The sequence below is a fragment of the Esox lucius genome, chromosome 20 (assembly GCF_011004845.1).
Source record: "Esox lucius isolate fEsoLuc1 chromosome 20, fEsoLuc1.pri, whole genome shotgun sequence".
NCBI lineage: Eukaryota > Metazoa > Chordata > Actinopteri > Esociformes > Esocidae > Esox > Esox lucius.
This window is the reverse complement of record NC_047588.1, coordinates 39,986,355-40,008,651: the sequence shown is the minus strand read 5'-3', so window position 1 is coordinate 40,008,651 and position 22,297 is coordinate 39,986,355. Positions and strand designations below refer to the sequence as shown.

Genomic DNA, 22,297 nt, shown 5'->3' with positions numbered 1-22,297 from the left:
ACATGGTGATTGGTCCACTTTACATAGTTGAGCTGGTGTCACATGGTGGTTGGTCCTACTCTTACAGTCACTCTGAAAGCATGTATGGAAAATCCACTTTGTATAAAAACTAGCAAAGCAGGGTGACTTTTATGTGATTGCTATTTAAAAATGTCTGTGTATTTAATTGTTTTCCTGTTATAGGCAACATAATAACTATGGTTTCTTGTGATTGTTCCTGGATTTTTGGTATCTACACATTTCACTTTTTTTTTTGTTGATAAAATGGGAAGGACTGTAGGTCTTTAAAAGGTTTTGGCCATCAAGGGGGCATCGATCAGAATGCAGACAAGAAGTTACTTTTAGATGGCTTAGAATAAAGGATTAAGTGGGTATTTATGTGTGTTTTGATAGTTGCACGCACACAATTGTAAGAACTTAGATATAAGCACAGCAACACTATATTACATTATCTATAAAATAACTGCACAGTTTTTCAACGCAAGCTCCCTCTTCCTAACTTTCTCGAAACTGAAACTGAAACTATCTTCTTCAGCGAACAGCAGAGCGCAGTCAGCCAATTTACTTGCCAGAAAGGTCGTCCTTCGTCACAAGTATGCTATTTCCTTTCAGAAGTTTAATTCGATTTTGCATGTTGAAATAATTTCGTTAAACAGACAAAGAATTTTACAGATTTGAGGTGTGGTGAACCCATACTGTACCATACTGTAGCAGTATAACAGCGGGACCACCACTGATCACATGTACCATGAAGGAACTTCTCTATTCACATTGAGCTCAATAGGATGAGGGAGGCAACTCTTTGCCAGCCTGACCCATTTAGGAGATTCATCAACAAAAAACAAAATCACTCAGATATTTTCAGACCAGTTATTAAAGCTTTCCTTTTTTATAAATAACTTGAGTATGAATTTGCCAATATTCTGGAATAGGTAAAGCAATTTGATTTTATTCACACAGTGCTCTGCATCTGGGTTGCTCATGGTGCCCAACTAAATTACTCCTTTATTTGCCTCGTTTGCACATCTAGAACGCAATTTAGAAACTGTCTTTTGTATGCAAACAAATATTATCCTACTTGTAACATACATTATACCTAATACGTGTAAACTTTCTGCCCTCCTCTATTTGCCTTAATTGCTCATTTAGTATTTCCATTTCTACTGCATTTGTCTTCATATCACATCTGCACATACCACTTGTAATATACATATACTTAATACCTTTTCTGCCCTCTACTTGCACTTCTGGTTAGATTCTAACTGCATTTTGTTGTACTGTAATCTAATCTAATCTAGAATAGGTTACGTGTGTATTACACATCCTTTTCAAACAAAATTCAGAAGCTATGGAGAATATTTTTTTTAATGCTATCTAGATATTTGAACTGCCTCAAAAGTGGTATATAAGTGGTATTGCTGTGAAATTGTTTCTGGAGGGACTGGGGAAGCAGCGCCACTCTGCCATTGAATGGGCAACTTACCCAGAATGCCACAGCCCATCTGGTGTTATAATTTTCCAAGTTCTCGCTTGTCATCCTGCTTCCGTGTCCACACATTCCACTAGCTTCCAGTTGAAACTCACATCCACTGCAAGACCTTGATGGACCAGCAAGGCAAACCACCTTCAGATTGTGCTCAACCCCACCATTCCCCTATTACAGTTTTTTTCAGTTGCTAACAAGCGTTTGTCCAAACAGTAGTCACATTTTCAAAACTCTAAACACAATTAGCACAGCATCGGTCTTTTGTGGCCATACCATTCACACATTTAATGTCGTTTTCACACAATATGCAGTCAGTGAACACATTTCCACAATGCTTACATTTTCTTAACAGACAAGCTATACCTCCCAACAAAATTATTGATTGTTTTTGTAGTATTTACAAATGTTAACACACAACATCCCACAATAGCAAAAACAATATTCCAAACCTTAAATACAGTATAAAAACCTCTGCTTCTGAAATGATATCAGTTCAAAAACAAAATATCAAAAATATATCTCAGCTGATAATAAACAAACAATTGAATAATTGACACAGCTGATTTATGTTTGGTGAATTGGGCCAACCACAGCTGATTCCAGTCTGGCTTAGACTCAGTGGCAAGGGCTTATTTTTTCTATTACTATAAAAGGAGGACTTTAAGGAGTGATGTTTTTGGAAACAGTAACAGAAAAAGACAAACATTGTAATGTCTGGACGAGGAAGAGGAAGAGCAAGGGGCCCAGGGAGAAGACCAGGTCCAGTGAGAGATGCAGAAGGAGGTGCAGTGAGAGGTGGAGGTGCAGTAAGAGGTGCAGTGAGAGGAGCAGTAAGAGGTGCAGTGAGAGGAGCAGTAAGAGGTGCAGTGAGAGGAGCAGTAAGAGGTGCATTGAGAGGTGGAGGTGCAGTGAGAGGAGCAGTAAGAGGTGCAGTGAGAGGTGGAGGTGCAGTGAGAGGAGCAGTAAGAGGTGCAGTGAGAGGAGCAGTGAGAGGAGCAGTGAGAGGTGCAGGTGCAGGCCCAAGGAGAGGGCAAGGTAGAGGTGTAAGAATGCGTGGTGGTGGCATTCCAAGGGCTGCAAGAACAGTAGTCAGTGATGAAATTCGTGCCACTATCATTGACCATGTAATCAACCACGGTCTCTCACTAAGAGAGGCTGGTGAAAGAGTCAAACCCAATTTGAGTCGGTCAATGGTTGCCTCCATTATTCGCATCTTTCAACAAACCAACAGGTAAGTATTGCATTTTACATGGTTTGTTTCTATTCTCATTTGACATGTCAATAAGGTCATACAGTAATGCATATGTTGATATTTTTATTTTTCTCTACAGAATGCAACGTCTTCCACCCTCTGGGGGAAGAGGAAAGCTCCTCAATAATGATCAAGAGCTTGCCATTGTAGAAATGGTTGTTGCAAATAATGCAATTAAACTGCATGAAATCAAAACTAGAATTGTGGAGGACCATGAGATATTTGCCAATATAGAAAGCATCAGCCTCACAACCATTACGCGGACATTGTCCAAACACCGAGTGCGGATGAAGCAGCTCTACACTGTTCCCTTTGAAAGGAACAGTGAGAGAGTCAAGGAGCTACGACGACAATATGTCCAGGTATAGTGTATATTCAATTCAATGTCCAGTTATATAACCTTTGCACTTTGCAAGTAGGTTACCTACACAGTAATAGGTTACAGTACAGTATGGTAGACACAGTAATGACATGACTTAAACTTTGTTTCAGAGAGTTATGGAATTGGAAGCCAACCAGGCCCCTCATGAATTCATTTACATCGATGAGGCAGGATTCAATCTGTCCAAAAGGCGTCGACGTGGACGAAATATAATTGGAAAAAGGGCCACAGTTGATGTGCCAGGACAGAGAGGGGCAAACATTACTATGTGTGCAGCAATGGCAAATACAGGATTACTCCTTCACAGATGCCAGGTTGGACCTTATAATACTGAGCGCCTCCTTGCGTTTCTTAATGATCTCCACCAGCGCCTGGTACCAGAGCAGGGTCAGGAGGGTGAAAACATGAGGACCTTTGTAATTACCTGGGACAATGTTGCTTTCCATCATTCACAAGCAATAACAGCATGGTTTGAAATCCACCCAGTACTGGTGAGTCTCTTCCTTCCACCCTATTCACCTTTCCTCAACCCCATAGAGGAGTTCTTTTCTGCATGGAGGTGGAAGGTTTATGACCATCAGCCACATGACCAGATGTCCCTACTTGAAGCCATGGATGCTGGATGCAGGGATATCACAGTTCAAGATTGCCAAGGGTGGATCCGACATACCAAGCGGTTTTATCCCAGGTGCATCGCCTTAGATGATATCAGATGTAATGTTGACGAAAACATGTGGCCTAACCCTGAAGATCGCAGGGATTAGATACATCAATTTTGTGCCATTTTTAGTTCCCCCCCTTTTTATTTGGGCTTTTTGCTGTTTTTTTTTGGTCAGAATGCTCTTGTGTTTCATGGATATTTTGTAAATAAACCTTGAAAATAAAATAAACCTTGTCTGTTCTACTGTACCTTCTTTGGTAAACAGTTACTGTAAGAAATAACTGATTTGCTTTTTACTGGAATGCGTTTGAATGTGAACATTACTGTACATGTGCACATACAGTTCCAAACCAATAAATTGAGTGTAAACGGTGGATTGCATGTTACCTGAAACATAAAAATCTATGCAGTTTTTATAATTTTAACAATAGCCAGAATTTTGAAACCTGGTGTACTTCGTTTGACTGCATGTACCTTGTGAAGTGAAAACAAATGTTACTCTTTGACAGAATTATTTCATTTTGAGTCAGATTTCCAGTGTTTTGGTAAAGTTAGTGTGTGTAGAGAAAAACATGTTCTGTTTTGAAATTAAGAGTTAGTATATATTTAACAAAATGTGTTTTTGAGAAGAAAATGAACAATTTGGCCAATTGTGTTTTGTAGGTGTGAGTCTGTGTTAAGAGTTTAGAAAAATTATCTAAAGTATGGGCAAGCGCTTGTTAGCGATTGAAAAAAACTGTAATCACCATTATTTTGCCTAATGATAAAAACATGACAAATAAGGCATTTTCTGTTTTGTATAGCTTTTATTTAATTAAGAATGAACAAAACAAATATCAATCGTCTGTACTGCAAGCCATCTAGTTGTCTATTTTTCAATCAAAATAATGAAATATAATGTATTGGTCAATAAATCCATGAAGCTATAAAAAACTATTAGTGTATGTTGTTTGCTTACTGTTTCATGTTGCTGGTATTTCTACCTTTGCTGATTAAAATGATTGAATATTCTGGCCAACAGATGTCAGAATAGGATACATGCTGAAGAAAGTTATTCAATAATTACCTTTAGTGATAACTAAATACTAATAACACCCTCTAAATATGTCATCCCCCTTCGGATTTTATTGATAATTTGTTTAAATCCAAAGTGTCACTTTAGTTGATTTGGAAGAAATATGTATGTTAGTAAAATAAAACAATAAAATACAAGTATTTTAAAACTATCATATAATCTATATTCTAAAAACTTTAAAAATGTTTTGGGGAACATGTTTGCAAATGCTGGGAGAATCACTAGAGAGAAAAATGTATCCACTGAGCATCACCACTTAATAACCTCAGTGATTACAGCTCCATAAACTAATATTTTGTTATATTTTACTCAAATATAGTGTAATATATATACTTAAAGTTTTTATGCCTATTATGGCAAGTATGAGGTGGGTAGTTTTGCGCCAAATTAGATTCAAGTCTAATAAAAAACACCCAGTTTGCTCCTGATTCAGCCCACTGCAGTAACTGTCACAGTTAGGCATTCAAAGTTTTACCGTGGATCACAGGATATTACAGTCTGAGCTTTGCTTCGACTCTTTGTTCTGGAGCGCCCCCTTTAAGTCATCTATCTGCTGTTGCTGTGCCTGAGTGAGATTCCTGTAATCATCCATCATCTCCTTCTGCTTCTGGATATCATACGCCCTTTCAAATTTATAAGCCTTCTGTATGTCTTCAATTTCCTGCTTCAAAAGCATGGCCTTCTCCTTGTGGCCCTGCTCCAGGAGATACGCTTGCTCCTGCATTCTCCTTTCCAGCATCTCGTCGAACTCTTTCTGCTGTTCTTCCCTCTCCATTTCTACCTTCTGCATCATCTCATTTAAGTACGCCTCCTTGCTTTGTTCAAAGCTTTCTATTGCGCGTGCAATCTCTTCCTGTTGTTCCTTTAAAGCGGCCTTCTCTTGCTCCAGTTCAGATGTTTTCATTTTCTCAGCTGGATGATCAAAAAGATAAGAAATATGAAAAACCCTCAAAACAAACTTTTTTTCATACTGCTGAAATAAAATACGAGACTTGATAATTCATGGTAACTAGTCGGTCCATGAAATTTTACATGTTGTTCAATCTTAGACACTAATATTTTTTTATTCTATATTCAGTAGAGTCTCTGGAACAATAGTGAATGCTTCCCCCCCATCTTTGGGATACAAAATAGACAAAGCAGTAAATAATTAAACAAAACTTTACTTTCCCCAAAATGAAGAAAAACAAAGTAAATTCTGTGGAATCCGCTTTTATGCACTATAACATAACACGGAAGGATCTTTCATTGTAAATCAACATTCCATAATTTATTTTGGAAAGCTACATCCTTATCAAAATACAAATCATGCAAATCATTCTTCTTAAAATAATTGTAAATGTTAACTTTGCACCCACAGAAGTTAGTGCCTTGAAGCTGTATGTTTAATTTTTTTTGTTGTTGTGGTTTTGTAGTAAATACACTCACCTAAAGGATTATTAGGAACACCATACTAATACTGTGTTTGACCCCCTTTCGCCTTCAGAACTGCCTTAATTCTACGTGGCATTGATTCAACAAGGTGCTGAAAGCATTCTTTAGAAATGTTGGCCCATATTGATAGGATAGCATCTTGCAGTTGATGGAGATTTGTGGGATGCACATCCAGGGCACGAAGCTCCCGTTCCACCACATCCCAAAGATGCTCTATTGATTTGAGATCTGGTGACTGTGGGGGCCATTTCAGTACAGTGAACTAATTGTCATGTTCAAGAAACCAATTTGAAATGATTCGAGCTTTGTGACATGGTGCATTATCCTGCTGGAAGTAGCCATCAGAGGATGGGTACATGGTGGTCATAAAGGGATGGACATGGTCAGAAACAATGCTCAGGTAGGCCGTGGCATTTAAACGATGCCCAATTGGCACTAAGGGGCCTAAAGTGTGCCAAGAAAACATCCCCCACACCATTACACCACCACCACCAGCCTGCACAGTGGTAACAAGGCATGATGGATCCATGTTCTCATTCTGTTTATGCCAAATTCTGACTCTACCATCTGAATGTCTCAACAGAAATCGAGACTCATCAGACCAGGCAACATTCTTCCAGTCTTCAACTGTCCAATTTTGGTGAGCTCGTGCAAATTGTAGCCTCTTTTTCCTATTTCTAGTGGAGATGAGCGGTACCCAGTGGGGTCTTCTGCTGTTGTAGCCCATCCGCCTCAAGGTTGTGTGTGTTGTGGCTTCACAAATGCTTTGCTGCTTACCTCGGTTTTAACGAGTGGTTATTTCAGTCAAAGTTGCTCTTCTATCAGCTTGAATCAGTCGGCCCATTCTCCTATGACCTCTAGCATCAACAAGGCACTTTCGCCCACAGGACTGCCGCATACTGGATGTTTTTCCCTTTTCACACCATTCTTTGTAAACCCTAGAAATGGTTGTGCGTGAAAATCCCAGTAATGGAGCAGATTGTGAAATACTCAGACCGGCCCGTCTGGCACCAACAACCATGCCACGCTCAAAAATGCTTAAATCACCTTTCTTTCCCATTCTGACATTCAGTTTGGATTTCAGGAGATTGTCTTGACCAGGACCCCATCCCTAAATGCACTGAAGCAACTGCCATGTGATTGGTTGATTAGATAATTGCATTAATGAGAAATTGAACAGGTGTTCCTAATAATCCTTTAGGTGAGTGTATATATATATATATATATATATATATATATATATATATATATATATATATTTAGACATTTTGGCACCACAGTTGTTGTTTGCATCTTTTGAAAGTCAGCCTACCTCAGTTAGCCTGCCTCAGTGAGCCTACCTCAGTTAGCCTGCCTCAGTAAGCCTGCCTCAGTGAGCCTACATATTTTTAATATGTGCTAAAATAGCATGTGTTTTACTTACCTTGTATTTGTTTCTCATTTTCAGTCAGTTTTATGTCCGCTTGCAGAATGGAGCTGAACTCCGTGCTCTTCACCTTCAGGAAGTGCTCTAGAACCTCCTCAGCCTGCAGAAAAAAAATCCTTATAGGGGTAACCAGCTGAGAGACATTTGTTGAAGTGCATACCTGAGAATTGGCAACTAATGTTCTTCGTGTTTTTTCCACTTTGGTTTTTACTATAGACTCTTACCTTGACTCCTTTGTTGGGCTCAGCTCGGTAATGTGCCACTAGGTCGTCATGGTGATTGCAGTAAAGCTCATAACCCCCCGGTGTAGAGTACCTGCCATCCTTCACACCCTGATCCATTTCAGCACAGAGCTTCTCAAGAAGGGCCTTACACTTCCTCTCTGATGCATCCTTGTTCTCTTCGACAAGGCTGGCGGCGTACTCTTTAATTTTCTCCTACAACATTTATTGGAAATTGTCAATTTAGGTGTGATGTGTGTAGAATAAGACACAGGCGGTCAACCTTACCTTACCTTCAACTACAAGACAACTATTGATGTAAGCCAAATATTTGAAGAACTAACATTTCAGAGGGTTTCAAAGATTGTGTAGGGCGCTGTATAACCCTTACCACAGGGTTGGAAAAGGTCTAAGATATTAATCTTAATATAGCATCAAATAATATTAGGGAATTTGAATCAGCTCAACATAAAACATACCAGTTTCAAAATGACTGATTTGAATCAGAGGCGTTGCTAGGATCACAATACATATGCGATCTGAAATTCAGCCTGTGAGATTATTTTTATCGTAGGTGCACTTCAACTATGAGAGACGGAATCTAAAAATCCAGAAAATCACATTGTATGATTTTTAAATAATTAATTTGCATTTTATTGCATGACGTAACCAGTAAGAATTCCGTCACTCACAGACCTGTTAGTTTTTCTTTAAGAAGCCCTCCTATTTTCCACTCATTACCTGTATTAACTGCACCTGTTTGAACTCATTACCTGTATAAAAGACTCCAACCTCTCCACAATGGCCAAGACCAGAGAGCTGTGTAAGGACATCAGGGATAAAATTGTAGACCTGCACAAGGCTGGGATTGGCTACAGGACAATAGGCCAGCTGCTTGGTGAGAAGGCAAAAACTGTTACTGCACAATTATTAGAAAATGGAACAAGTTCAAGATGACGGTCAATCTCCCTCGTTCTGGGGCTCCATGCAAGATCTCACCTCGTGGGGCATCAATGATCATGAGGAAGGTGAGGGATCAGCCCAGAACTACGTGGCAGAACCTGGTCAATGACATGAAGAGAGCTGGGACCACTGTCTCAAAGAAGACCATTAGTAACACACTACGCACTACGATTAAAATCTTGCAGCGCACGCAAGGTCCCCCTGCTCAAGCCTGCGCATGTCCAGGCCCGTCTGAAGTTTGCCAGTGACCATCTGGATGATCCAGAGGAGGAATGGGAGAAGGTCATGTGGTATGATGAGACAAAAATAGAGCTTTTTGGTCCAAACCGTGTTTGGAGGAAGAAGAAGGATGAGTACCACCCCAAGAACACAATCCCAACCGTGAAGCATGGAGGTGGAAACATCATTCTTTGGGGATGCTTTTCTGGAAAGGGGACAGCACCATATTGAGTGGAGGATTGATGGGGCCATGTATTGCGAGATCTTGGTCAACAACCTCCTTCCCTCAGTAAAAGCATTGAAGATGGGTCTTCCGTTGCTGGGTCTTCCAGCATGACAACGACCCGAAACACACAGCCAGGGCAACTAAGGAGTGGCTCCGTAAGAAGCATCTCAAGGTCCTGGAGTGGCCTAACCAGTCTCCAGACCTGAACCCAATAGAAAATCTTTGGGGGGAGCTGAAAGTCTGTATTGCCCATCGACAGCCCTAAAACCTGAAATATCTGGAGAAGGTCTGTATGGAGGAGTGGGCCAAAATCCCTGTTGCAGTGTGTGCAAACCTGTTCAAGAACTACAGGAAATGTATGATCTCTGTAACTGCAAACAAAGGTTTCTGTACCAAATATTGAGTTCAGCTATTCTGATGTATCAAATACTTATGTCATGCAATATAATGCTAATTAATTACTTAAAGATCCTACAATGTGATTTTCTGGATTTTTGTTTTAGATTCCGCCTCTCACAGTTGAAGTGTACCTATGATAACAATTACAGACTTCTACATGCTTTGTAAGTGGGAAAACCTGCAAAATCAGCAGTGTATCAAATACTTGTTCTCCCCACTGTACACACAGTAGAATGATCAATCATGCAATTATTATTCTTTATCTAAAAGCATTTAGATACGAACACCTGTTCTCGCCATTTCAAGTGATTTACTCTAACTTTCTTTAAGAGTTAACTCATAAGCAGGCCTTGTCCTATTTGTGTCATAGTCGATATAGAGTCATGCACACCTCCCACTAAGGCCCACCCGTAGCAAATGTGCAAACAAAGAACTTGTGTTTCAATAAAACAAAAAAACTTTCTAAAGCAAAGAAAGCACCTCAAGCAAAGGGGGCAGTCTAGCCAAAATGGAGTGTGGTTGATAGTCAAATGTAATTGGAGTTTGTTTTAAAATACATTTTTGGCTCTCAAAATATATTTTGAGAATTAAATGTATTAGGTTTTTCACAATTTGTATTTACTCTGAGGCTTAATTTTTGCTTTTAGAACAATTGTTTCTGATTGAACAAATTTCCCTTCATACATGTAACAGTACTGAAAAGTAGCTGCAGACTTAGGGAAAAAGGTATTATCCCACAATTATCCCAATTAATCATGTAATAGGTGTAATAACATGTTAGACAAGACTCTCAACATTCAGCAGACACCCTGGATACCCAGATAGGGGCTACCATTCTCATACAAGACTGAATTGAATTAAGTAACAGAGGTACCCCAAATATGGGGTAGCTACATTCAGGGAGATATGGAAAAATGCGACAAATATTAACAATCACCAATGTGGTGGCAAGTGGTTGCTGTGGAGAAATATAAAAGAAAAGAAGATTATGTAAAGTATATTATTTCTGTAAAGAAGATTATAGTTATCCCAGACCTAGTATAAGTGCAAACAACAGAATAGAATAGATTGAAATGGTAACAGAAATCCTCAAGGTATCCTCCATGAATGATAGGGAAATTATAATCAAGTTCAAGACACGGCAGGAAAGATTTAAAAGTCCACCAGAAATATTTTAAACAAATTTTGATGCAGTCTACAAGTAGTGTTATTAGGACATCGTGTTGTAATGATTTTAACCCCTGCTCCCCCTTGTCCCAGCAGTAACACCCATTCTTCGATCACTATTAGAAATGTACAGTATGCCTGGGAAATGAAAAATGGCCTGCAACAGTGAGTTAGCAACTCTCTCCTCAAAAGCATTCCAAATCAAGCTGTTTCTATGGAAATGTGAACATGCATCAGTGCACAGAGAAGGAAGGGTGGCATTTATGCCTCTGTCACACCAACAGTGTCATTGCACTCAGGTAAACGCTTCATTTGCAGCACTGCGTTGCCCAAGCAGTTGCCTGGCAACCAACTGTCAACTTCTACTGCGGAACCTGGTGGAACCTGGTATTCAGTATTATTGAATGGTGATACACACCGTACTGACTTGATACCTATTAGTCTTTTTCAGTGTTGTTTCCCCTTTTCATACACGATGACAACCCTTACCGCCAGGATCGTACAGAACTTTCCATCTGTGTCTTTAAAAGATCTTTCCATGAACACCTGCATGGAATGTTTCTGGGATTGAAGGTGGTCCTTTGACAGATGGGAGCTTTCCACAGGGAACAAGGCCTTCACTTCCTCCATGTCCTTTTTGTACAATGTAAAGGCCTCCTCCACAGCAACCTGGTTCTCCAGTTCAGCCATGACTAGTATGGCATTCTCCAGACAGGGCACATCGCCTTTGTTTATGGTGTCCACATAGGTGTTGACCAGGTGGCCCAACACTGCAAACAGATAGGGGAAGTTACCAATAATGTCTTCAAGAATGTAATCTGCTAGATTGGCAAATGTCATAAGAAAAAGAAGAGTTTATTCTTCAAGTTGACGAAAAGTTTACATTCAAAGCAACCAATCTTCCCACTTCCCACATGCACTGTTGTTTTACTATTGGTTGGTTTCAAACAGGATTAAAAACAATATTTTATTGATATTTCACAATGATTCCCTATATTATTCCCTTTTCGCTGAGCTTGTATCTCATTTTCTGACATAAACATAATGTACTTAGTATTATTTCTTGCTTCTTCTCTATATTTACTATCAAGACACATTGGAGGAGCTCAGAGGAAAAAACACCAATGGTTTTATCCTGCAGTGACTTCAAAATGGGAAACTGGGATGAGCAAGCAAGAAGAAAAAAAGTAATGTAAGGTTTATTTAATTCAGAATCTTTTGAAGATTATTATTCTCTGTTACTTGTTAGTATATATTTTTAAATTGATGTATTACATCAGAACTCCAGAAACTCTGTATTATGGTAAGTGATGGACGTATTTTGTATACCAAGAGACCACTTGAGTAGTAGATGTCCGGATCTGCTCCGATGCAGAAGTATATCAGCACAATAACATAATACTGCACATGCATCCAGTGACTTTCCCATAGGAAGCCACCTTACTCACTTCGTCCGTTCAGTCTGATTCCCCCATTGGCAGTTTTCACTGGGCTTGTCTCGTGAATGAAGTGGCAGAAAGTATCAGTGACGTTTCTGAACTCTCTAGAAAGCTGACTGTCATCCAACGTGTCCAGCTGCTGCATCTTGTCAGCAGTTGTTGGGATGGGAAACACGAAACACCTGCGTGAGGGAAAGAAGTTCCGGATGCATTCGCGTGGCAGGTTGTAGTCTGTGATTTTTTTACCATATCCTGAAATATAATGAAAACGCAGTTATACCGAGATGAGAACCTGACATTTAAAACAGTTTTGTTGATATAGTGGAAAAGCAAAAGATAATTTTTGTTACATTTTATTTTAGGAATGTTTGTCATGTTAGCACACAAAATATATTGTTTTTCGTTCATGTCACTACTAGATTACGGTGACATACTGTGTATGCATGACTCAGCTTCTGTACTCAAATTGCTGTATGCAGGCCATCATTCAGCCTTTTTGCACTCATCACTGTCTGTTATATGCTTCAATTGGCTGGGTGTCACTGACAACCGAAAGGGCCAGTCATTGTTGGATGTTTTTATGTAAGGCAGTTATACACAAACCTCCGAACAGAGATTTTTTTTTGAATGACAGCAGTTACCAAACACTCTCAAGACTGAATAGTGCTGAAAATACCATGGGCCTATTTGGAACTGGGTAAAACTGCTTTTGAAAACGTTGCCTCACAATGATGGAATGCTATTCGGTGATCGCAAGTTAAACGCTTTAGTGCCTGTAAGACATATTTTTTGTATTATGAATTGTGATTGTTTTTCTTCATGTAAGTTTAGTTTCCATTGTGTATGGGTCTTTATTGTTGAAATGCAGGTTTCAGCTGTAAAAGAGACCTTGGTCTCAGGGCCTAAAAATTTGGCCCAGCGGGAAAGAAGCGGCCGGGAGTCCCACCTCCCGGGCTATAAGTTATTCAAAGTCCCTCCTGGGTGACAATGTGAGTGGAAGAATGTGCTTGGAATGCCTGTCAACAAGGTCAGTTGTTATTGTTGCCATGCTTCCAACAAAGACTGTGGTATCAGGAACACCTTGTCACCTTGTCGCTGGTACGAATATCTGAATTGATTATGGACTATTTTCTGCTCCTTATTTTCTATTTGATATTAAAATGATCCTTTACCAATGTTATTGTGTAATAGTGTACAATATCTGATTTATCTACAATGACATTTATCTTTACATGGCCTATATGTTAATAATCATACACAGTTCTTTTTGCGACTACTGCTGGAGCTCATTCATATTGTTCTATTTCTTCTGCTATAGCCAATTCCAGGACTTAAAAAATGTATCACAAATTAACTAAAACTAATGAATATAACCTTTCTTGAGTTTCAAGGAATTTTCCAGGTACTCGTCTGCGTTGATGTCACTGCCGTCAATCTCGAGCTGCAGAGTGAAGTCTCTGACGATCCACACAAAATTAGGGAAGAACTGATTGAACTGGGAACCCAAGCCTTCCTCATCATCAGTGGGTGAAGTTGCCTTCACCTTGATCCTCTCTGTCAGCTCCGTTACAAATCTATTCGGCCTGTTGAGGATGGGTACTGTAGTCCTGAACAATTGTCATGCACAGTTCAGTACAGTGTGCCTGGAAAGGAATTCATGTGATTTGAAAAAGCAAACAAAGATGAAGGCTATAACATTGCCGTCTCAGACTTAAACGTAGTTTGACATGAAATAAAACATCAACACATACAAATATTTTAGTCACTCAAAATACTATTTTACATGGGAATCAGAATTACATTATTAAACTAAACCCTTCAAATCTAATTGTAGGTCAGTCATCTCTGGCTGTCAGGTATTTGACATTTTCAAAATGTATTAAGATCTGAAGCCGTTGATCAATTGGTCAACTACAAAAATGTCATACCTGATCAAGGTCAAATCTAGGGTAAGAAGAAACCTGATCAAGGTCAAATCTAGGGTAAGAAGAAACCTGATCAAGGTCAAATCTAGGGTAAGAAGAAACCTGATCATGGTCAAATCTAGGGTAAGAAGAATTCCAATAAATGGAGCCAGAACACTGAGCTAAAAGGATACTGAAGCTTCTCCACAGCATCGTTGTCAATGGTCTACTGTTGTAGATCAATCAATCAATCAATCAATCAAAATTTATTTATAGAGCGCTTTTTACAACAGCAGTTGTCACAAAGTGCTTTACAGAGACACCCGGCCTTAAACCCCAAGGAGCAAACAACAGTAGTGTTGAATTTCAGTGGCTAGGAAAAACTCCCTAAGAAGGTCGAATTTTAGGAAGAAACCTAGAGAGGACCCAGGCTCAGAGGGGTGACCAGTCCTCTTCTGGCTGTGCCGGGTGAGATATTAAGAGTCCAATTGGAATAATAAATAAATTTCTCTTGGCTAAATCCAGAGTATATTTGATTTTAGACTAGGTCAGAAGTATGACCAGGTGGACAAGGACAGGAACAGCAACGGTCCCCCCAAACCAGGTAATCCGCAGGTGTGGACCAGGACCTCATCTCCTTCTAAAATTTAAAATTGGAGGAAACTGAGAAAAGTTAGTAGTACATCCCTCATGTCCCCCAGCACAATAATATAGCAGCGTAACACCTTGGAAACTGAGACGGGGGGGTCCGGTGACACTGTGGCCCTACCCGGGGGAGGCCCCGGACAGGGCCCAACAGGCAGGAAATCAATCCAACCACATTGCCAGGCATCAACCAAAGGGACACCCACCAACCGCAACCCCCCTGAATGAGGGCCGAGTATTGCTAGTAGCGTACAGCCCAACTGCACAAGTGCGCAATAGAGAGTCAACAACAAGCCATTGACTCTTCCCCCGAAGGGCATTGGAGGGAGGGCATCCCAGTGGCGACGAGAGCCCACCTGGCAAGACAGCAAGGGTGGACAGTATCAAGCCTACTGGTCACCTTCACGCCCCCGGGCCAGGCTACACCTAATTATAAACCGTGCTGTAGAGATGAGTTTTTAGTAGACACTTGAAAGTTTGCACTGAGTTTGCATTTCTAACCTTAATTGGCAGATCATTCCACAGGAGTGGAGCTCTATGAGAAAAGGCCCTGCCGCCAATTGTTTGTTTAGAAATTCTAGGTACAATTAAAAGGCCTGCGTCTTGCGATCTAAGGTTACGTGTAGGTATATATGGCTGGATCATTTCAGCAATGTAAGTAGGAGCAAGTCCATGTATTGATTTATAGGTTAAGAGTAAAACCTTAAAATCAGCCCTAACCCTAACAGGCAGCCAATGTAAGGACGCCAGGACAGGAGTAATGTGTTCAAATATTTTTGTTCTAGTTAGGATTCTAGCAGCTGTGTGCAGCACTAATTGAAGTTTATTTATTAATTTGTCTGGATAACCAGAGATAAGAGCATTGCAGTAATCTAATCTAGAAGTAACGAAAGCATGGATTAATTTTTCTGCATCAGTTTTTGATAGGAAGTTTCTAATTTTTGCGATGTTTCGAAGATGAAAATAAGCAACTCTTGAGACATATTTTATATGTTCTTCAAAGGAGAGGTCAGGGTCAAGGGTAACGCCAAGGTTTTTTACAGTTTTTTGGGATACGACCATGCAGCCGTCGAGGTTCACAGTGAGATCTGCTAACAACGCTCTTTGTTTTTTGGGTCCTAAAAGGAGCATTTCTGTTTTATTTGAGTTTAAGAGCAAGAAATTCTCTGTCATCCACTTCCTAATATCTGAAACGCATGCTTCCAAAATAGCTAATTTAGGGGCTTCTCCATGCTTCATTGAAATATATAACTGTGTGTCATCAGCATAACAGTGAAAGTTAATATTGTGATTTCGGATTACATCGCCCAAAGGGAGCATGTATAGTGAGAAAAGTAATGGGCCCAGAACCGAGCCTTGAGGAACTCCAAAGCATACCTTTGACTTGTCAGAGGATATGCCATCCACACTAACAAACTGATATCTTTCAGATAAATAAGATTTAAACCAGGCTAGAACATGTCCACGTAGCCCAATATTGGTTTCCAGTCTCTCTAAGAGAAGGGAGTGATCAATAGTGTCAAAAGCAGCACTAAGATCAAGAAGCAACAGGACGGATGCGGAACCTTTGTCTGAGGCCATTAGAAGGTCATTTGTTACCTTCACGAGTGCAGTCTCAGTACTATGATGGGATCTAAAACCAGACTGGAATATTTCATAAATGTTTTTTGTCTTTAGGAAGGCATTCAGTTGTTGTGAAACACATTTTTCTAAGATTTTTGAGAGGAACGGGAGGTTCGATATTGGCCTATAATTGTTTAATATGTCGGGATCTAGATTAGATTTTTTTAGAAGAGGCTTAATTTCCGCAATTTTTAGTGAGTTTGGTACGCATCCGGAGGAAAGGGAGCAATTTATTATGTTCAGCATTGGCTGACCTAGCACAGGAAATAACTCCTTAAGTAATTTTGTAGGAATCGGGTCTAGCTGAGAGTTTGTGGGTTTAGAACTCATTACAAATTTTGTAAATGTGTCGAGCGATACGGTATCAAAAAACTCAAGTGTCCCCATTGACACCTGATCAGGGAGGCTCCGGAAATTTTCCGGACAACCGAGATTTTTAGGACCACAACTATTTAGGGATTCAGTTATTTGTTTTCTAATGGTGACGATCTTTTCATCAAAGTAGTTCATGTATTCATTACAACTAAAGTGAAGACCCACTTCACATGCTAAGCTTTGCTTTTTTGTTAACTTTGCAACTGTATCAAAGAGAAATTTTGGATTGTTTTTGTTCGCCTCAATCAGGTTGGAGAAATAAGCTGATCGAGCAGACGTGAGTGATTTTCGGTATTGTACTGTACTGTCTATCCAGGCTAGTCTAAATACTTCCAACTTGGTGGAGCGCCACTTTCGCTCCAATTTTCTGGAGGCTTGCTTAAGTGCTCTAGTATTGTCGGTGTACCAAGGAGCAAGTTTCTTGTTGCGTATTTCTTTAGTTTTTAGTGGTGCAACTATGTCTAATGTATTTCGCAGTATTGAGTTTAGATCCTCGATTTGATCGTTTACAGATTTATTTACTCTGTCATTTAAGAGCGAACTAGTAAGAATATCAAGGAATTTATTTGCAATCCGAGAATTTATAGTACGGCTTTTGAAACTCATTGTTTGGGGGGCAAGTGAATTTCTTGTTTTAACGGTAAATGTAATAAGACAGTGATCCGATAATCCAGGATTTTGGGGGTAAATTATTAGATCTACAATATCTATTTCTCGTGACAGGACTAAATCTAAGGTATGATTGTGGCAATGTGTTGGACCTGAGACATGTTGGATGAAACCCATTGAGTCGATTATGGCTTGAAAGGCTTTTTGAAGAGGATCATGGGGGTTTTCCATATGGATATTGAAGTCGCCAAAAATTAGAATACTATCTGCCATGACTACAAGGTTAGACAAGAATTCTGGAAACTCATTGAGGAACAATGTGTATGGCCCGGGGGGCCTATAAATAGTAGCTATGTAAAATGATTTTTCGGCCTGGTTAACTTTCATGAGTAAAACTTCGAAAGAATGAAACTCTGTGATATGTTTGAGAGTAAGTTTATATTTACTGTCATAAATATTAGCGACACCCCCTCCTTTTCGGGATGCACGAGGGATATGATCACTAGTATAGCCAGGAGGAGAGGCCTCATTTAAGGCAGTGAATTCTTTAGGCTTTAGCCACGTTTCACATAAACCAATAGCATCTAGTTTATGATCAGAGATTAATTCATTTACCGCAACTGCCTTTGGAGCAAGAGATCTAATATTTAGGAGTCCCATTTTGAGATGCGAAGTGATACAATTATTTTTATTTTTGACCGAGGTGGAGGAAGGCTTTATCTTAATAAGGTTGTTTTTGTTAGCACTACCTTGTTTAACTTTTCTCAGCCTGGAACGAGTCACAGTGGCAATAGGTAAAGCTGTACTAACTACTCTGGCTATGCTATTGACAGACTCCACTATGCTAGCAGGCTGGCTAACAGCCTGCAGCCTGACCTGCACCCTATCTCATGTTAAAGCTATAGGAGTGAGACTCCTGTCAATGTTCCTAGACAAAAGAAGAGCACCACTCCAGCTAGGATGGAGTCCGTCGCTCCTCAGCAGATCAGGCCTGGCCCTATTTCTGGGAGAGTCCCAAAAAGAAGGCCAGTTATCTACAAACTCTACCTCCTGCGACGGGCAGAACTCCGTTTTCAGCCAGCGATTGAGTTGCGCAAGTCTGCTGTAGAGCTCGTCACCACCCCTAGCTGGGAGGGGGCCAGAGACAATTACTCGATGCCGACACATCTTTCTAGCTAATTTACACGCTGATGCTATGTTCTGCTTCGTAACCTCTGACTGTTTCATCCTAACATCGTTGGTGCCAACGTGGATAACAATATCTCTGTACTCTCTATACTTGCCTGTTTTAGACTTCGCTAGCACCAACCCCAGATTTGCGGCTACGTCGGTGGCTCTGCCCCCCGGTAAACAATGTACGATCGCCGGCTGATTCTTTAGTCTAATACTGCGTGTGATGGAATCGCCAATGACTAAAGTTTTCAGTTTTTCAAGTCCACCGGTAGAACATGCCTGCCGACCATTCCCCTCCGAAGACGGCTCGGGCCTTGACTCCGACTCCAGTGGGGAAAACCTGTTCAAAGTCTCAGTTGGTTTTAGCAACGATTCAGGTTTAACTGGTCGACGGCATTTCTTCCCAGTGACCAAGAGAAAGTTATTGCCCGGCTGCAGGAGCTGTGCCGGGGGGCTAACAAAACTGTCGTTTCTACCTGGTGGCACTGACGCAGATTTTTCTATTTCTACACTAGCATAATCCTTGCCTGGCATTTGCGTCAGAAGCCGAGCCTCTAACTCTGCTATCTTTAACTTAAGATGAACATTCTCCTCCGTGTTGTTGCTACAACAATTACAGTGAAAAGGCATTGTATTGATACTTAGCCTCGGGTGTTCAGGGGTGAGTAGTTCTGTTAATTATGTCCAAAAAGAGTCCCGGTGTAGAAAAGTTGGGTAAGAGGTCAACAGATAAATATTGCGTTGGTAAAACTCTAAAATAGAATTTTGACCAATTAGTTTATATCGAGTAAATTCGAAAAAGTTTGGCAGGTAGCCAGGTAGGTAACAGCAGGCAGGGTACAGCACGTCAACAATCCCACAATCCCACAAGAATTGAACTTGAATGGAGATGAATAGAGGGCAAATCCATCAGAGTGCTGCTCAAGAGAACGGCCAATGAGAAGATCCAGGTATCACTCTTAGAATCCCCCTGAAACAAGCATGACTGAATGTATTGGTGAAAGACAAAACAAAAACATGTTATAAAAAATACATATGTGTGTACATTGGTTCACCGTGCTTGGCAAGGACTTTGGGTGAAATAAACTCTTTAAAATGATTTCAACTTTGACCCATCACCTTCTCCACGTCCCCCAGCCCCTCTGTGTCCAAGAGTACAATGGTGCAGTCAGCTTTCAGAGGATGAGGGACACACCACATCCAGATACCCTTGGTCTTGGACTGGATAGTGGCTCCCAGGGCAAAACCTGGACAGAGAGCATCAATGACACATAATATGAACTAGGCTGGCAACAATGAATATTCATTTGCTCCTGGCATTGGCAAATACATTAATATGCTTACATTGACGTATTGTCTTATTTGTCTAATTTAATTTGTGGGGTTACATGGGACAGTTCTAAATTTAAATCCTTTGCCTGAATTTCTAGTAATTAGTGAAAACGAATAAAAAATGTATTTAAGTTGTCTCTCACCTGTTTTCCTCTGAGCCAGTTTGTTCATGAGGTAGGATTTGCCAGTGCGATACAGCCCAACAATCGCCACAACTACGATTTGGTGTTTCAGTCCCATCAGGTAACTGATGGCTTCTTGCACCACACAAAGTTCGCCATTGTCATTTTCGATCAAGCACATTGGAGAATCCATGGTCAGGGGTCTTGTGAAGATCACTCAGTAGCTAATGATTAAAGTTGATCATTATTGATTGATCTCATTAATCTCGTATGATGATGCTCCAAAAACAATTCTGGTGTCACTAATAAACTTGAAACCAGTCAAGCCTAATTCAGCTGACATGCAACAGAAAGTGTAGCGTCGTTAAGGCTGTGTCATTAACCAATAGTAATATACTTACTATTATACTAACTTCCTAGGAATAATCATAAGAATTGAGCAATTGCTAGCGAGACTGAAGATGAACTTTTCCATGCCAGAAACAGTCGCAATATAACCGTATACAGTTTCAGTTAAGGCTTACCATAACGTAACTACTGTATGTTGTAGTCAGCAAATGTGTTTGTCTATCCTACCCCTAAACGCATGCACGGATGCGTACTTCGAAAATACACCAGAAACATTCGCAATACAAGCCTTTTATTTCAGGCTTACGATAAAGTAGTTACTGGAGGTTTTAGCCAGCGAAGTTCTTGTCTACACAGAACATTTCATAACGCGTGCTTAGCTTCACCTGTGAGGAGATACGAACTCAGGAACTACAGTTCACAGGTCTGCTTCTCTAACCACTATGCTGTTTAACAAGGTATAGTCAGTCACTCACTCAGTTAGAGACATTCACTCTTCTTGGCCGACTCCACTTACGCGGATTGTTTTCTGTATCAACAATGAATAGTAAAACGTTTATTGCCAGAATCTAAAGATAAAATCTACTCCAATCCTGTAGAGCAACTAGTCCTACAAATAATTATTCTAACCGAATATTAAAGTGCCTGATAAAAAATTTGAATTGCCCCAACTTAAATAAAGTATTATAAAATTGATTTGTAAGTGATTTAGTAAGTGATTCACATGCAGGTTCAAAACTCATGTTAATCACTTGTGAATGATGAGTTAAGATACGTTTAATATGTAGATTTGAAGTTTGGCTAAATACTCACACACTTGTTGTTTAGCTGTCTTTCAAGGTTCCTCTGCAGAACAGTCAGCAATGGCGGGCTTTTAAACAATCAACTAAAAGTGAAAGTTCCATCCTTGCTCATTAAACACTTTCACTTTAGAGCTACAAGAATGTAGCCTGGCAGGTACTGCCAGTAATTACATTATTTTTATGCAAGGCAATTAAAACAGTTTTTGTTGCAATTTCCCATCAGGAAATGATTTTTTTATCTCAAAGAAATTCTACAAAATGATCAACAATGATATTCTGATTGCAGAAAGATTTGTTCTTTATTATTTCCTTCTCCATCCTGCATAGAGGGGTCAAAGCCAGATGACAATGGCATTGATGCCCCTCACGTTCCCCAGACCTGAATCCAATTGAGAACATCTGGGACGTTGTGTATCGGTGCATCCGCCGCTGCCAAGTAGCACCACAGACTGTCCAGGAGCTCACTGATGCCCTGATCCAGGTCTGGGAGGAGATCCCACAGGACACCATCCACCGTCTCATCAGCACCATGCCCAGATGTTGTTGGGAGTGCATACATGCAAGTGGGGGCCATACACACTACTGAGTCACATTATGAGTTTCTGTGATTTCAATTGTTTATTTAGATTTTGGCTGTGAGTTTGAATCCGGCCCTCAATCGCTTGGTGATTGTCATTTTGTTCGCAATGAATTACACAATGTACAGTAAAGATTTTGAACTTAATATATTTTGTTAATCGAGACCCGATGTGTGATATCAGTGTGCCCTTAATTTTTTGAGCAGTGTATATAATACAAAAGACATTTTGTATTATATATTATTGCCATATACTATTGTGACTTTAGCAGATTAGTTGTTGAGGAACTACTTGAAAGACTGAAACGCCAAGAACCTCAGGTATGTGTGTCACCTCACTGTTTCACACTCACCAACGTAGAGTTTGAGAAACCATTCACATAGTCCTTCCCCTTGAGAAGAAAAAGCAGTACTCACTTTCATCTGTCTTAGGTTA

At 40.1% G+C, this 22,297-nt stretch overlaps 2 protein-coding genes across 2 annotated transcripts; one reads left to right on the top strand and one right to left on the bottom strand.

Annotated features, from left to right (window-relative positions):
* The first annotated feature begins 2,448 nt into the window (after window positions 1-2,448).
* LOC117593516 lies at window positions 2,449-3,890 on the top strand. The gene is made up of 3 exons (XM_034289095.1): window positions 2,449-2,717; window positions 2,818-3,100; window positions 3,231-3,890. Exons 1-3 carry the CDS (start codon window positions 2,536-2,538, stop codon window positions 3,882-3,884), a joined length of 1,119 nt encoding a protein of 372 aa, XP_034144986.1. The 5' UTR covers window positions 2,449-2,535; the 3' UTR covers window positions 3,885-3,890.
* Window positions 3,891-4,408: 518 nt separating this feature from the next.
* LOC105007181 (guanylate-binding protein 1) lies at window positions 4,409-21,343 on the bottom strand. The gene is made up of 12 exons (XM_034288743.1): window positions 21,295-21,343; window positions 20,155-20,357; window positions 19,799-19,926; window positions 19,559-19,649; window positions 17,972-17,976; window positions 14,449-14,480; window positions 13,725-13,924; window positions 12,360-12,602; window positions 11,401-11,681; window positions 7,941-8,153; window positions 7,714-7,816; window positions 4,409-5,768 (listed from the first exon to the last, which is right to left on the bottom strand). The coding sequence occupies exons 2-12, from the start codon at window positions 20,324-20,326 to the stop codon at window positions 5,338-5,340; spliced, it is 1,899 nt and encodes a 632-aa protein (XP_034144634.1). The 5' UTR covers window positions 20,327-20,357; window positions 21,295-21,343; the 3' UTR covers window positions 4,409-5,337.
* Window positions 21,344-22,297: the final 954 nt, after the last annotated feature.

Excerpts from the sequence above, each read along its gene's own strand:
- LOC117593516 (XM_034289095.1), top strand. The coding sequence starts at position 2,536 with ATGCGTGGTGGTGGCATTCCAAGGGCTGCAAGAACAGTAGTCAGTGAT. Across the intron at positions 2,718-2,817 it reads ATCTTTCAACAAACCAACAG|AATGCAACGTCTTCCACCCT; the intron begins GTAAGTATTGCA and ends TTTTCTCTACAG. Across the intron at positions 3,101-3,230 it reads TACGACGACAATATGTCCAG|AGAGTTATGGAATTGGAAGC; the intron begins GTATAGTGTATA and ends ACTTTGTTTCAG.
- LOC105007181 (XM_034288743.1), bottom strand. The coding sequence starts at position 20,326 with ATGGATTCTCCAATGTGCTTGATCGAAAATGACAATGGCGAACTTTGT. Across the intron at positions 13,925-14,448 it reads GATGCTGTGGAGAAGCTTCA|ATTTGTAACGGAGCTGACAG; the intron begins GTATCCTTTTAG and ends CAGGCCGAATAG. Across the intron at positions 5,769-7,713 it reads AAATGAGAAACAAATACAAG|CTGAGAAAATGAAAACATCT; the intron begins GTAAGTAAAACA and ends TTGATCATCCAG.